This window comes from Emys orbicularis, chromosome 23 (genome assembly GCF_028017835.1).
Source record: "Emys orbicularis isolate rEmyOrb1 chromosome 23, rEmyOrb1.hap1, whole genome shotgun sequence".
Taxonomy (NCBI): Eukaryota; Metazoa; Chordata; order Testudines; family Emydidae; genus Emys; species Emys orbicularis.
Window position 1 is genome coordinate 13,412,107 of NC_088705.1, and position 15,455 is coordinate 13,427,561.

The 15,455-nt window shown below is 55.2% G+C and overlaps 1 protein-coding gene across 3 annotated transcripts in view; it reads left to right on the forward strand.

Annotated features, from left to right (window-relative positions):
- PTPRU (protein tyrosine phosphatase receptor type U) overlaps positions 1 to 15,455 on the forward strand; it is a 266,338-nt gene that overhangs the window by 169,321 nt on the left and 81,562 nt on the right. For all 3 annotated transcript variants that reach the window (XM_065421874.1, XM_065421875.1, XM_065421873.1), the window contains exons 9-12: positions 1,478 to 1,587; positions 3,540 to 3,741; positions 10,471 to 10,573; positions 13,934 to 14,207. In XM_065421874.1, coding sequence (XP_065277946.1) covers positions 1,478 to 1,587; positions 3,540 to 3,741; positions 10,471 to 10,573; positions 13,934 to 14,207 — 689 coding nt within the window. The remainder of the gene's footprint in view (positions 1 to 1,477; positions 1,588 to 3,539; positions 3,742 to 10,470; positions 10,574 to 13,933; positions 14,208 to 15,455) is intronic.

Here is a 15,455-nt window from a genome sequence, read left to right on the forward strand (position 1 = left end):
GAGGGTTCTGCCCCCGGCAGTACCCCCTTAGTCTGGGTCTCCCCTCCCCGGGGAACCCCCACCCCCTATCCCTCCCTTGCCTCAGTGGCAACTGTCAGTCATCATCTAGCCCCCGCTCCCTGGGACAGACTGCAGTCTGTACCACTCATCATCGGCAAGGGGGGTCAGACCAGCTGCCTCTGCCTAGATTTGGGCTGCCCCTCTGCAGCCCTAGGACCCTTTCTTTTTTTTTAAATTATTAAATTAAATTAATGGAGATATCCCATCTCCTAGAACTGGAAGGGACCTTGAAAGGTCATCGAGTCCAGCCCCCTGCCTTCACTAGCAGGACCAGTTTTTGATTTTGCCCCAGATCCCTAAGTGGCCCCCTCAAGGATTGAACTCACAACCCTGGGTTTAGCAGGCCAATGCTCAAACCACTGAGCTATCCCTCCCCCCTCACCTCTTGGGCCCTCACCTCGGCCTGCAGCCTGGGGCTCTGCTAGGCTGGAGCTCCCCAGCTCCCTCTGCCCTTCCCCAGCACTGCTCCACCCTAGGTACCCTGCTCAGCTCCCAGGCAGCCAGGTCCTTCTCTCTCAGAAGCTAGAGAGAGAGTCTCCTTCTCAGCCTCTGGCCCTCAGGCCGCTTATAGGGCCAGGTGTGGCCTGATCGGTGCGTGGCCCCATCTGTGGCTGCTTCCCCCAACCAGCCCAGCTTTTCCCCTGCCCCAGCCCGCTCCCAGGGCTGTTTGAAGCCCTTCAGGGCAGGAGCGGGGTGACTACCCCGCTACAGTCCCGTACGTGGCCGAGAGAGACAACACTGGGCTGTCCTGATCTTAGCACTGAACTGACACTGTCCTTTCCAAATGCTCCAGGAAGAGTCTGGCCCCTGGCTGCTTTGTGCGTTCTCCCCCTGGGCTGGCAGAGGTTGCAGTGACGTCACAAAGCCTGTCTATACCTGTGGGCATCGGGGGCAAGCTGAGGTGTCTCAGCAGCAGCTCCTGTGTAGCCCCTGGTTTCCGGAGGCTGCTGCGCGAGCCCTGCCTGCGTGCTACAGTCACCGCGGCGTGTCCTAGCTCGGGAAAGCTTTGCTCCCTTCCACCAGCTGAGGATCTGGCCCGTTATATTAAAAACTCCCGGCGGCTGCTTTTTTCTTTCCAGCTGGATGGGGGCCAAAAGGCCTGGGGGTTGCAGGCAATCCCCAGAGAGGCAGCAATCAGCCCTAAACCCCGTCCGGGCCAGGAGCTGCACCGGCGGAAGGTGTGTGAGCCCGAATGCTGAATCTCCTGGGCTTGAGCCGTGCCCCCAGCCTTGTCTGAAAGGCGGGTGGGGTTTTATTGGCGGGGGGCGGGAGGGACATAATGATACAGACGGCGTTCTTGTTTGCTTTTAACTCCTCGTTGACCAGCAGCGCTTTCAGCGAAGCCGAGCGCCCGGCGCAGACTTGCGTCCCCCTGCAGAATGTCATTGTTCCTTTGTTCTTCTCTTTGTGTCACTAGTCCCCGGAGGCATCGCCTCAGAGTCACTCACCTTCACCCCCTTGGAGGACATGATCTTCCTGAAATGGGAAGAGCCACTGGAGGCCAACGGGCTGATCACCCAGTATGAGGTAGGTTCTGCGGCGTTGTTCAGCAGGAAGGGAGAAGCACCTGGGGCCGGGGTGATGGAGACGCGGATACGTTCTAAGAGCATCCTCGTAAATGTCTGTAATCCTGTTACCACAAATCTCCAGTCCTGGAACTAAGACTTGAAAAGTTACCAGGCCCTGGTACAAAGCCTAATAAAGAATCATAAAAATGACATCATTTTGCTCTCATAGAGCCAGGAGTGTCCAAGTTCTTATCTTCCCTCTGCCATCGATTCACTCTGTGGCCTTGGTTGAGTCACTTAGGTCCCCAAAAGGCCTGTAATTTTGAGTGCCTCCGTTTTGGACACCCAGGGCCTGACTTTCAGAGGGCCTGATCACCTGCAGCTGCCGTTGGCTTCGCCTGGAGTTGCATGTGCTTAGCACCTCTGAAAATCCGACCTCGCTTCTTTCTGCAGTTGAGCATCCAAACACAGACGTGCCCAAAATGAGAGTCCACCCTTGAAAATTTGCCGTTAGCCCTCCCTGTGTCTCCATGTCCCCAGGGGACAGTACCAGCTACTTCCCAAGCCAGCAGTGAGGACTAATCCGTTAAGTGTTTGTACAGTACTTTGAGAATGCAAAGCACCATTTAAGTTCTGGGTAGCGTTAGTCCCCAGACTGCTGCGTTTCGCTGGGCACTGGGACATCTGGCAACCCGTCCGGTCCACTCCCAGTGCGTTAGGCAACACAGGAGCAGTTGGTAGAGTTTGTTCCTTTCTCCGCAAGGCATTGAGGAGAGACTTTCTTTGGGCGTCTCTTTCCGCTCGGTTCAGTGAAGAGAGAAAATGTCACATTATGGCCGGTGTGTTTCCCGAATGGGGACGCTCGCGGGAGGGCCCCTCTCTGTCTCCCAAACGCAGTCAGGCAAGACTCCCTCTTATCTCTCTTTGCTTTTCAGCCTTCGCGCCGGCCTCTCCGGCATCAACAAAATTATTAGAGCGCGGAAACAGACAAATGAAAAGCTGATGCCTTATCTACGTTCCCCTTGCTGCGGCTGCCTGATCCGCGCTGCGTGGGGAATGATGGAGGCTCAGCTTTTCATTCGGGAGCTGCCGTTTTCTATCAGGGAGATTAAGGGCTACTGCATCGTTATTGCTACCTTCGAGCCCTTGCTTTGGAGGGTGGGATCCAGCCTGCTTTTTATCCTCTTTACAATGGGTCTCTGTCTCTCTGCGTGTCCCTCTTTGAATGCCCCTGTAATCCCCTTGCAATGGCTTTTCACGCCGGAGCCCCGGCATGTGCTCTTAGCCGCAAAAGGACAAGCCCGGTTTCTGAAGGGAACTGAGTGGGTGGCTGCTGGATGGGTCCGGGGCACAGTGGGTTAGTGCACCAGCCTGGGGTGTGTGGAGAGGAGGGTTCAAATCTGCTGTTAGATCTGAGGTTAAAAATGAATCGGTTGGGTGCTAGCTGACCTGGGGTCCCAGCAGGCTTTTCTCCCCAGGCTGTTTCTGCTCAAGAGAGGGCAGTTGGGGGCCCCAGAGCTGGAATGTCAGGGGGCTGCAGGGGAGGGGTGTTGGTAGGGCAGTGTGTGGGTCTCAGGGTGGCATAGCAGAGGGTGCTGTCAGGTTTCTTGCACAGTCTTGGGTCTGTCTAGTGCTCCCAGCTGGTCACTTTCTCCAGTTCAAATTCAACGCCAAGCTTGTTTTAGGGATGGATTGGTGAGGCCTCTTTCTATATTTAAAAAACCCAAAGCAGCCCCGCACTGCTCCCACCTCTTCCCCATGTCTGTGTTCCGTGCAGGGGCACTCCGCTCACGGGACCAGATCTGCATGCCCCACCCAAACACCCTGCTGCACAATCCCCTCAGACCGACCTCCTGCTCTCCCCTCCCCATGTGAATCCGCTCCCCCCATGAGCCCATTTATCTATCCCCCTCTCCTCCCATTTGCGATGGCAGCCAGGCGGCTGTCTCACGGTCTCTCGTGTTCTCTTAGATCAGCTACCAGAGCATCGAGTCTTCGGACCCAGCCGTCAACGTGCCAGGCCCCCGCCGCACCGTCTCCAAGCTCCGCAACGAGACCTACCACGTCTTCTCCAACCTGCACCCGGGCACCACCTACCTGTTCTCTGTGCGGGCGCGCACTGGCAAGGGTTTCGGCCAGACCGCGCTGACCGAGATCACCACCAACATCTCCGGTAGGCTATCGAGATGCCGGCTCTCTGGCTTCGGGCCGGGGAGAGGGTGGCAGGGCCCATTGGAGAGGAGGGGAAAATGGTTTGCTCTTTCCATGTCTGTATCTATGCCGGCATGTGAGCCCAAGCTCCCAACCCACTGTGGGCATGATAGAGCCTTGGCACAGGGGTAGGGGCATGGCCAGACCCCCGGAAATCAGCCTCCCCGAGGTTCTCCTCGCAGTCTCAGCTGGATCTTTCTTTGCGTCCTGTTCTCCCCCTTCTCCCCTGGCCCTTTTTCCACTTCCCAGAATAACCACTGATTTGTTTTCCTTTTGTGGCAGTCGGATTCCCCGCTGCTCCAGAGGCTTAGTCCAGCAGACAGCGATAAAGCCCCCATTAACTTAAACAGTGCGGGGGCAGGCTCTGTCTAAGTTACTGCTAGTGCTAACGCCACGCTGCAACGTGCAAGCCGGCAGGTGGACACCAGGGCTCGGGAGCTCGCAGCTGCGTGCACTGTTTAGCATGCGTGCTTTGGGAAACGCGGCCCTCCGTGCCGGGGAAAGCCGGGACTCTGTTTCTCCCCAAGACAGGCGCCGCTTGGAGAATGGCAGTGCCCGCTTCCTGCCAGCCTGAGCTGCAGGGACCAGCCACGGGGAGAAAAGGGAGTTCACGGCTATGCAGTCATCAGCCTCTCGGTTTGGGCTGCCAAAAAGCTGGCCACTCGGTGCTGTGACTATCTCTCCGCTAAGAACTAGACGGAGCCCACTGCCTCACTCCACCCACGGCACGCAGTGGCTCTCGGCCAATGTTCAGTGCCCCTCTGGCTTGGATTTGAACTGGTGACTAGCTGCACAAAGAGAAATTCCTCCATCTCCTATTCTGGGCACCGCGTCCTGCCTGTCCACAGCACCCTCAATGAACCCTCTTCCCCCGTGCCCCGTGCACCGGCAGCCGCTTCCCCACTGTGCTAATACCCGATCCGACAGGAATCTGCACGGCCCGTCCAGGAGGCAAGAGAGAGACGTCAGAAGCCAGGCTGCTCGGTGACAGTCAGGATGGGCGTCAGCCCTAGCTGGAGACTGACAGTGCACAATCAGGGTCTCTTCGCGCCCTCCTCCTCCGCCTACCACTGGGCTCGCACCGGTAAATACGCCTTCCCTTGAAATGGATTCTTCATGCTCCGACGATCCCCTCCCCCTTCCCCCGGCTACCCCGCAGTCAGAATTCAAATGGAAAACAGCCCTGCTGGGTAATTGAGTTGCACTGCGGTCCCCGAGCCGCCTTGTTTACATTACACCAGACCCGAGCTGGGGTGCTGGTGGAACACATTTCCTAGCTCACTGGAGCGGCCCTGGTGAAATCCGTTGACCGGAGGTGGGCAGCAGGAGGAGAAATGGAACGTGGCCGCCGGCCCTGCAGCGCTCCCCAAATGGGCTCGGAGAACCGATATTATTTGCCAGAGTGAGAAGTGGTGTCTAAGGTGGAAGAGATAAGAGACCCTGTCTGTCCTGGGGAGGACTGTGCATCTTGTTAGATGGTGCATGGTCTTCAGCTCTGCTGCTGCTTAGCATCCAAACAGCTTCCCAGCACCAAGGACAGGCTTTTATAGCAGGGGTAAGTAGGGAGAGATTGGCACCGAAGTTCCTGCGATGAGCTGGAGAGGCGGGTGATAAATAACTGTGTCACATGCCTGGGACCACATCCCCTGCTAACCCACCCCACCGGGACTTCGGCTGTCCCTGCCTGAGGCCTGGGTCAGGCAGTGTTCAGTCCAACAACAGCTTTTCTGGGCAGCTTTAAAGTGCTGTAGTTTTAGGGTATGTCTACACCCAGCCGCTAGTTCGGCGGCTGGCAATCGAAGTTCTGGGTTCGACTTATCGCGTCTTGTCTGGACGCGATAAGTCAAACCAGGAAGCGCTCGCCGTCGACTGCGGTACTCCAGCTAGACGAGAGGAGTACCGCGGAGTCGACGGGGGAGCCTGCCTGCCGCGTGTGGACCGAGGTAAGTTCGAACTAAGGTACTTTGAACTTCAGCTACGTTATTCACGTAGCTGAAGTTGCGTACCTTAGTTCGATTTGGGGGTTTAGTGTAGACCAAGCCTTAGTCTTGTACTGCTTGCCAAGGGGAGTGAGGTCTCCATTTGCCAAAGGCGTCTGGCACACGCTTCGAGAACTGCAATGAGAGAGGTTAGAGTGGGGATGTTTTTATACCTGGACAAGCTATTGGAAGCAAGCTTTGTAGGCGTTTTCCCACGCGTTAGTTCTTGCCCTCTGAGCGCCGCACAGTTGCACTCCTGGGCTGGCATTTTCCCAAGACCTTCGCTCCCCGAAGCTCCCATTGGGGCCAGATTGTCAGACCAGTTCAGCAGCTGGTCTGCACCCAACACGTGGGGCTCTTCTGAAACTCTGGCTGCTCGGCTAGCTAGCTGAATGGGAGACAAGCTCTTAAAAATCCCATCCCGACCGTGGGAGCTGAGCGGAAAGTTCCAGCCAGGGTGAGTAAGGCTCCGGGCTTTACGTGCTGAGGGGCAGAAGAAACGGGCCCAATAAGTTGTTCTAAGACTTTTCCCCAAGTTTTTTTTTTTTTTTGATAGTAGCATACACAGCACCTCCAGTGTCCCCCATGTCTTGGGGTGGCAGGAAGGTTTTATCTCCACTTGTTTGCAAAGATCTCATCTCCTTTAGGTGGCTCCAGCAATGCGTAGCTGCTTGACTGTAACTGTTAACAGCTCTGAATGGGGTGAGATGTTTCCTAATGGGGGCACAGGAATTGCAAACCAGCGTCACCTGGATCCCCTCCACTGCTAATGAATCGGGGTTGCAGACAGCGAGAGGAGGACAGGGGGTCAGGGGACAGAGAGGTTCTCTGTGTCAGCCGGAGGATGTCACTGGGAGATGCAAAACCTACTTGGATGCATTTCCACTCCTCGCAGCAGCGCAAGTTAATGATGTGCCTCTCTTTGAGCCTCTCTGGCATTCCAGCAGTACAGGGCAGGGATGGATGGGAGATGGTGCTCATCTTGATGGCTGACGGCTCCTGCCTGTGGACCAAACCCAGTGTCCATACTGGTTCTGTCACATCCCTCAGCAGCCCTTGTTACCAGTGAACGTGAGGTAGTGACGCCCCTGAGAGTGGGTGGGCAGCCCCTCCATTGGGCTTCCTCCGAAAGGCCCCAGAGAATGATGCTGGGGAACTGCTGCTCCTCCACCCCGCAGGCCCTTGTATCCAGCGGCCCTCGGGGATACGTCTTGCCACCCCTCTCGTTCTGTGTTCATGGAGCGCCTCTCGGGGTGCAGGCACTGGGAACCGCTTGGATCAAATAGCCCCTTGACCCCTCGCCTCTGAGACGTCAGCCCGTTGGCTACCTGAGAAAAGCTCAGCATGGAGTTTCTGGGCCGAATTCCATCTCTGCCAAAGGGCGTGGTCCGGCTAAGTGCGCTGGTATCTGCCTCACCCCGAGGCATGCACGGGAGTGGCGCTGCCCGGCCATGGAGCTGTCTTCTGGGCCGGCACTGGAGCTAGCTATGTCTACCAATGCCTGGCACTCGCATGGTTTCCCTTCCCTGGAGGATCAGCCACTCAAGGCCCGCGAGGGCGGGTTTGTGCCACCGCCGGGGGGCTGAGTCACTAGGACTCGTACACAGCTACCCCATGGCCCAGGCAGTTGAATCCAGGGATTTTGTGTAACCAGGCACCTTCTGCGAGTGTGTTAGGAGCTGCAGCAGCTCTAGCCAACGCTGCTGAGGGAGGCTGGCGCCCCCGAGGAGAAACAAGCTTGTATCTTCTGGATGATCCCATAACGCAGCAATGACTGCACTTGCTGGCGGGAGATTACAGCAATGAAACAACCACTGTTGGAAATGCACAACTGAGGGATTAATTGGGCTTCGTTAACAAGCCATGCAGTACTTAGGGCTGTTTGCTAACGGTTGTGGGTAACTGTTAACAGCTCTGAATGGGGTGAGATGTTTCCTAATGGGGGCACAGGAATTGCAAACCAGCGTCACCTGGATCCCCTCCACTGCTAATGAATCAGGGGCTGCAGACAGCAAGAGGAGGACAGGGGGTCAGCCGGAGGATGTCACTGGGAGATGCATTTCCACTCCTCGCAGCACTGCGAGTTAATGATGAGCGCCTCCCATCTGTGCAGTGCCGCTCATCCCAAAGGAACCCGACATGCCTCGCACACTCTGGAATCGTGGCAAACCCCCCCCCCCCCGTCTCTGAAATGCTACCGCGTCCAGGCTGGAACGAGGCCACTGTGTCAATAGCACACGGCAGCAGGGCAGTTGAGGACAGGAAGCAAAGAAGACTATGGTACTAGGGAGAAATAAGAGGTAGAACATAACTGGCTGAGCCGGAATTTTGCCAGGACACTCTGGTTAACACCCTAACTTGTGCAAAGCACTATGGGATTTTCATGAACACGAGCTCTTATGACCTTGTTTTTTTTCTTGCCTCGTGCAAAGGACAGCACCTCCACAACACCGTGCTTCCGAGTATCACGCAGGGGGATCGGCTCAATACTAGATGAGTCGGAAAGCACCCCCTGCTGCATGGATCACCACCCCCACTTCCTGAGCAATCTTTCCATCAGCTCCCATCCACGTCCTGACCAGGCCCCATCTTCCTCAGCTGTCGTCACTCCTGCATTACACCGAATGCATTTAACAGCAGCGCCAGCCCAAAGGGTTCAGAAATCGTGAGTCAGGCCTCCAAAATCAAGCAATGGCTTTAAACGTTGTGAGATTTTAATTGATGATAATATTGGGTTCTTTGTTGCCTTCTGGTTGCTGGGCCGAGGGGGTCACGTTTTACAGCTTTTCTCGAGGGCTAGAAACGTTATTTTTTAATTGAAAGCTGCGATTCTTTTATCACCCCCTGACTCCAAGAGATGGGGATTTAAGAAAGACACCAGCTGCCATGGGACTCATGATAAAATCACCAGAGTTGGCAACACTGATCGAGACTTTAAAACCCATTATTCTTAATGTACTCCACTGCCACGAATATTATTATCCCTGTGACATACCGTGTGAGACACACACAAGCTGGCCAGGTCACTGGGTGTCTGAGAGTATTGTCTACACTAAGTCCAGGCCCTGACTTCGTCTTGAGCCCAAGCCCCACTTCCATCCACACACAAATCAGTCTGACTCGGGTCTGCAAGCGCGCAGGACCCGGGTCCTAGGAGCCTGCTGGGGGCGGGTCAGTCCTGCTGAGGCTCAGGGCCAAGCCCTGGCATTTTGCAGTGTGGACACAGTTCAAACCACAGACCCGGGTCAGAAGGGCTGCGTAGTGCAGCATGGCCACATTAGCAGGGCTGTGAGAGTTGGGGTCCAGCCGTTGTAACCCCAGTGTGGATGCTCAAGCACGGGCTTGGAAACACCGAGTGCACAAAGCCAGGTCCCGCTGTTGTGGCTCAGTGTGCAGTGTAGACGCACCCTCCCTGCCATTCTTAGTGAACTAGCCCGTCCATGCAATCAGAAAGCAGCAGGTTTGTCAGAGCCCAGGAGGTGAAGGGCTGAAGCCGATCACAATCAGCGTGAAGCTCAGGGGGTGCTGGGATCTCAGGTGCTGGTTTGGCCCAGTATAGAGGTGGGGGGTTCTGAACCTCCCCACCATCCTGGGGGGTTCGTTCCCGGGGTTCCAGGCTCACCTCTGTAAGAGTGGAAGGAAACCCGTAGGTATTTGGACCTGGCTCCAGACTGGCTCATGCACATCGACTGGCCTTTGCTCTAAGCCAGTCAGCAGGCATTGCAAGTGCACCACACCCCGTCAGCCCAGGCTATAACTGGCCCTCAGACAGCCCCTTTCATCTACAGGATAATGAATTTCACCTCACAGCTCCCCGTAGAGGCGAGCCATTTTACAGACGGAGAAACTGAGGCACGGTGCTTTTAAATGACTTGCCCACAGTCCAACAATGAATCGGTGACAGAGTTCAGAATAGAACCCAGGAGTCCTGACTCCGAGCGCCGTCCTCCGAGCACGATACTGCTTCATGTAGTTGCTGTGGGCTCAGGAAGAGCCCTCAGAGACTTCCGCGAGGGGGACTGCAGGGCTCGCAGAGGCACACATCAAGTCAGTGGACCGGAATCCTGGCTAAAGATCAGGACGCCCTGCTTTGAAACAAACTTCTTGGCTTTGCTTGGACCTCTGTGGATAAGCGCAGGAGCCAATTTCCCCCGGACAGAGTTCTGTTCCAGGGACATTACTGTGTAATTAACGTCATTCACTTGCAAAGGTTACAGACCTCAGACTGGAGTTGGGTTGCTACAATTCTGATATTCTGTTTCTGCGATTAGTACTGGGAGGGAATCGGCATCATGAGGAGAGGAGGGGATGGGAGTCAGGACTCCTGCAGGCTATTCCTGGCTTGGTCACCGACTCCCTGTACTTGTGGTCTGATCTCAGGCAAAGCCATTAGCCACTCTGTGCCTCAGTTTCCCCATTTGTAGACTAATGATCCTCTGCACAGGAGGGCGGTAAACTCAGCCAGTAAAGTGCTTTGAAATCCTCGGATGAAAAGTGCTACAAGTGGGCAAAAATATCATTCATAAAATCCAATGGGAAACCGACCGCTGGTACTGCTTAGCCGACAAACACCTAATGCCAGACTGGCCTTTCCGGTAGCCTCTCCCTGGTACGGCCCTGGAACTGTCAGAGCTTGTGCCGGCCCCCTTGGGATGGTACCTCACTGCATGCGTGTTCAAAAATAGTCACCCCTGCTTCTGCTTCCATTCCAGCTCCCAGCTTCGACTACGGGGACATGCCGTCGCCTCTGAGCGAGTCGGAGAGCACCATCACGGTGCTGCTGAGGCCGGCGCAGGGCAGAGGGGCTCCCATCAGGTAGGGGTCCACCCGGAGGACTCTTAGACTCTTGTATGCAAGGAAGTGCATTCCCTGTGTGTGCGAACTGTCTGTGCGCCCTAGGTCCTGACCCGGAGAGAAGGCACCACGTCCACGCGAGCTAGCACAGAGCAATCTCCTTTTTCCCCTTTCTAGCTTCCTTTTTCTTTCTTTTATATTAAGTCCCTATAAAGTCCTGCGGCAATAGATAGCCTTTTCTTTTGCTTGGGGATTCACGGACCATTAAAGACCACTTTGCCACCGAGCCATATTAGCACGAGGCATGCGTGAGTCTGCGAATTACTGGCAATCTGCTCAGCACCTGGCTGCCTATAAACAGGTGTCACCTTGACAAGGAGGGCGGATTACTAGAGGTGTGCTGTCCCAGGACCACCTGGATCCTTCTCGTGGGTAGCTCGGATCCCTCAGCTGCTTTGCTCTGAAAACGGGGCTTTAAGTCGCGGCAGATGCCACGACTGCTGCTCCGGGCCAGCTTGGCGGTGCTGGGAGAGGAGCTCTGCCCCGCTGTTGGGTGCTCGGTTTGAGTTCCAGATGGAGTCCAGGGATCGGTCCTGCTCCGTCTGAAGCTGTCTGCCTAGGGGCATTCGCCATCCATCATAGCCCACCTGGGCCAGATTGCGCAACCCGTATTCACACTGGACCCACGCAAACCGTCTTGCTGGTGTCGGTGGGGCCACTCGAGTGAGTAAGTGCTCCCCAAATACAGGCTGCACACACTAGCCTTCGGTGGCCAATATAAACTGGGCTTGGGGGTGCCTGCGCCCCCTGTGACCAGTGCAGGGAAGGGAGCAGGGAGCGACATGCTGCCTGGCAAATCCCTTTGCTTTGCTTATTTCCCAGAGGCGTTGGTACTGCTGATGTCTGGGTCAGCACCTCTGGCCTGTGCTCTGCAGGAGGTGAGTCAAGATGAGCACAATGGGCCCTTCTGGCCTCCGAATCCAGAAACCTATAAGATCCCCCAGTGAGCAGAATGTCATAGAATCATAGAATCTCAGGGTTGGAAGGGACCTCAGGAGGTCATCTAGTCCAACCCCCTGCTCAAAGCAGGACCAATCCCCAACTAAATCATCCCAGCCAGGGCTTTGTCAAGCCTGACCTTAAAAACCTCTAAGGAAGGAGATTCCACCACCTCCCTAGGTAACCCATTCCAGTGCTTCACCACCCTCCTAGTGAAAAAGTTTTTCCTAATATCCAACCTAGACCTCCCCCACTGCAACTTGAGACCATTACTCCTTGTTCTGTCATCTGGTACCACTGAGAACAGTCTAGATCCATCCTGTTTGGAACCCCCTTTCAGGTAGTTGAAAGCAGCTGTCAAATCCCCCCTCATTCTTCTCTTCTGCAGACTGAACAATCCCAGTTCCCTCAGCCTCTCCTCATAAGCCATGTGTTCCAGACCCCTAATCATTTTTGTTGCCCTCCCCTGGACTCTTTCCAATTTTTCCACATCCTTGTATTGTGGGGCCCAAAACTGGACCCAGTACTCCAGATGAGGCCTCACCAATGCCGAATAGAGGGGATTGATCACGTCCCTCAATCTGCTGGCAATGCTGTCAGTCATGAGCCATCCAGAATCAGCTCTGAAGACTCTGCCAATATATTCAGAGCCAACAAACTCCTTTCCCACCTCCTCATATCTTCCTGCTCTGTGCCATCAGTGCTGAATTTCTCCAAGGGAAACCCATAACCCAGGCCCCACCTGCCCATCAAATTCCACGGCCTTGCTCTGGCAGCAGGATGTGGTCATTAAAACCTACAGCCAGTGACGGATTAGCCACTGGGCCAATGGGGCCTGTGCCCAGGGGCCTCAGACAATGGGGGGGGGAGGGGGCAGAAAAATGGGTGCCTCTGCGCCCCACCCCGCTCTGCCCGCCCGGCAGTCCTGTTGGGGAGTGGGGTCGGGGAGTGGGATCGGGTACGGGGGCTTCCCCCGCTCCCTGGCAGGAATACTGGGGGGGAGGGTTGGGGGGTACTACAGGTGGAAGGGGTGGTGAGGGGCACCCCCTTGCTCTGGCCCAGGGCCTCACAAACCCCTAATCTTCCTCTGCCTATAGCTGTACCCAACAACACACACTCAGGAGGGAAAAGATTGGCTCTGATTAGGCGTTATTAAAGAGGTGGTTTTAATAGATCTGGGGGCTGTATGTGTCTGAGTGGAAGAGATCTGCCCACGAAGACTGCAGTCACTCAAGAGCTCATCTCGATATGCTGCTCTTAGTGACCTGGGCTGAGTAATACAGGGATATAGAATGCAATAAACATCATCTGAGATGGCACCTTTAATTATATCCAGAGCGCATTCCTTCCTGTAGGGGAGGGAGCCTGATTTAAAGGCACTTAGCAGGCTTGGAGGTTGTTCTGCACACAAGATGTTTTCTCAAGTTGGAAAGATTCCTTCCCTGGATTTTTCACATGGGAATGTGGCTTTTTTAGGACAGTGGTGCAAGCAGGTGCCTTTCCCAAGCTGTTCTGAAACATGATCCTCACAGTAGGTAGACTCCAAACTCACCCTCTTCCTGGGAAAAGCAACAAAGAGTCCTATGGCACCTTATGTATTGGAGCATAAGCTTTCGTGGGTGAATAACCACTTTGTCAGACGCACCTCTTCCTGGGGTTTATGATCTTGGTTTTATTAACAAAGAAATGAGTAAGATAACAGAAAGAGCAGCATAATCCTGTTCTTAGAGCTCCTCCCTCAAGACTGCTCAGCCCACACCCTAGATCCTCTCTCCTCAGCGCCTACCTTAAATCCAGATGAGGTGGCAAGTCTCCCGCCTCACCGAGTCAGCAGAACCCATTCAACTCTTTGCCAGCAGATCAGCACCTGCCAATAGAGTAGTGGGGAGTTTCAGGCAAACGCTGCCAGCCAGTTACAAGGGAGTAGGGCAGGGTCCTCAGGCTTAGCTTTGTCAGGAGGCTCAATGCCAACATGCCAGGTGCCCTGTGGCCACAACTAATTTGCATAAATGAATGTTCATTGTAATACATCCAATAAGTCTCTTCTTTCGTATGGATACAAAAATAATCGGTGTTTGTGCTTCCGCCTTCTCTGCTCAGTGCATAGGAATAGCTCCTTAATCGAATCCACTCGCACGCACGTGCTGCAGCTGACCAGCTTGGTCCCCAGTCTGGAGTTACAGGCCGAGCATGTCCCCGGGGTGCATTGTAGCCACAAGCTGCCTTTCTCCCACCACCCGGGCTGATGCGGGGGGCTGTGAGTGTGGTCCCCGGACTGCCATGAGACAGGGGAGAGGCAGTTCTTCATTTTAAAGCCAAACTCCTACCGGGCTCACGTCCTTTCTTGTCTCTGCCTTCCCCCTCCCCGCCTCACGTGTCCAGCACCTACCAAGTCATCGTGGAGGAAGACCGGCCCAAGAAGATGAAGCGGGAGCTGGGGGGTCAGGACTGCTTCCCGGTGCCGCTGACCTTTGACGACGCCGTGTCCCGGGGCTCCGTGCACTACTTCGGGGCCGAGCTGCCTCCCAACAGCCTCCCCGAAGCCAAGCCCTTCACCGTCGGGGACAACCAGACGTACAGCGGGTACTGGAACCCCCCGCTGGAGCCCAAGAAGGCGTATCTCATCTACTTCCAGGCCATGAGCAACCTGAAAGGGGTGAGTAGCTGCCTCCGTGGCAGGGATTGGTGCCAGGGTGTTCCTGAGTGGGAACTGCCACGAATGCTGGCACCTCCGCTCGGGTGATGGGGGTAGGACCTGGAGCATGTGGCTCGCAGGGGGGTGCGTGGGGAATGGGAGACATCCCACGCCAGATTTTCAAAGGGCGTCAGCAGCTACATCTTCAGCCTTTGTGCCCAGTTCCCTCCTTATTGCAAGGGAGGCATTTTAGTTGGTGGCACCAATTGGAAGTTGTTTTACTGTATGTTCGGGGAGAGTTGCAAAGTCCAAATAAATGTGTTGCGCTCCCAACAGAGGTCATTGTGCTCCCAAGTTTTGCGCTCACCACCCTTTGGGATGGTGGCTTGCAGGTCAAAATCCGGACAGAACAAAAATCGAAGGGGGCTGGTTTGTTGGATTTGTTTCTCTGAAGCAGCCTCCGAGTCAGACCCTGGTTGTCTCAGCAATCCCTGGTGAGATCCTGTCTCTCCAGTGTATGTTTGTTAGGGGGGTAACTTCCCTTATCATTTTCTCAATGTGTTTGATTATGCTCCCATGGAGATTAATGAGAGTTTTGCCACTGGCTTCACTGGAACCAGGGTCAGTCCCTGTTTAGGTATGTGCATGGCCTCACCCTGCCGCCACCAGCGGGAGAGGGAAGTGGAGTGATACATTAGGGCAAGAGAACTTGGATTCAAACAGGCCAAGGCCCTGATCTTGCCATCTGATCCACGTGTGCAGATCCTTTGCCCGGAGGGAGGTTGCACTGACATGAAAGGGACTCCATGCAGACTCTATACAGGTTGGGCTGTGAGCATCAGATAGCAGAATTGGGGTCCAGGCAGGTTAGAGGTTGGGACTGAGATTTTTCAAGCTCCCCATGGGAGTTAGGTGCCTAAATAGCTTTGAGGATCTAGGCCTGGGTGTCCAAATCCCCTGGGCACCTTTGAAAACCGCACCCTGGAATGTCATATCAGTAACACGCAGTAAGCTCAGGCCACGGCAGGTGTAATTCCATCAGCGTCATGCACGGACAGCTTTGGCACTGCATGTTTCATTCCCGTCTTGCCTACAAAGCCTCACTTATAACTCCGGTTGTCCTGAAGGACTCCACTGCTCACTCACTTCCTCCCCAGAGAGAGGAGGAGAGCGAATGACCCACCCGGGACAGATGTTACTCACGTCGCTTAATGCGCAACCGGGAGGGGCTCAGATGCTAGGGGCTAAGGGTGGCATAAGAACCTATGC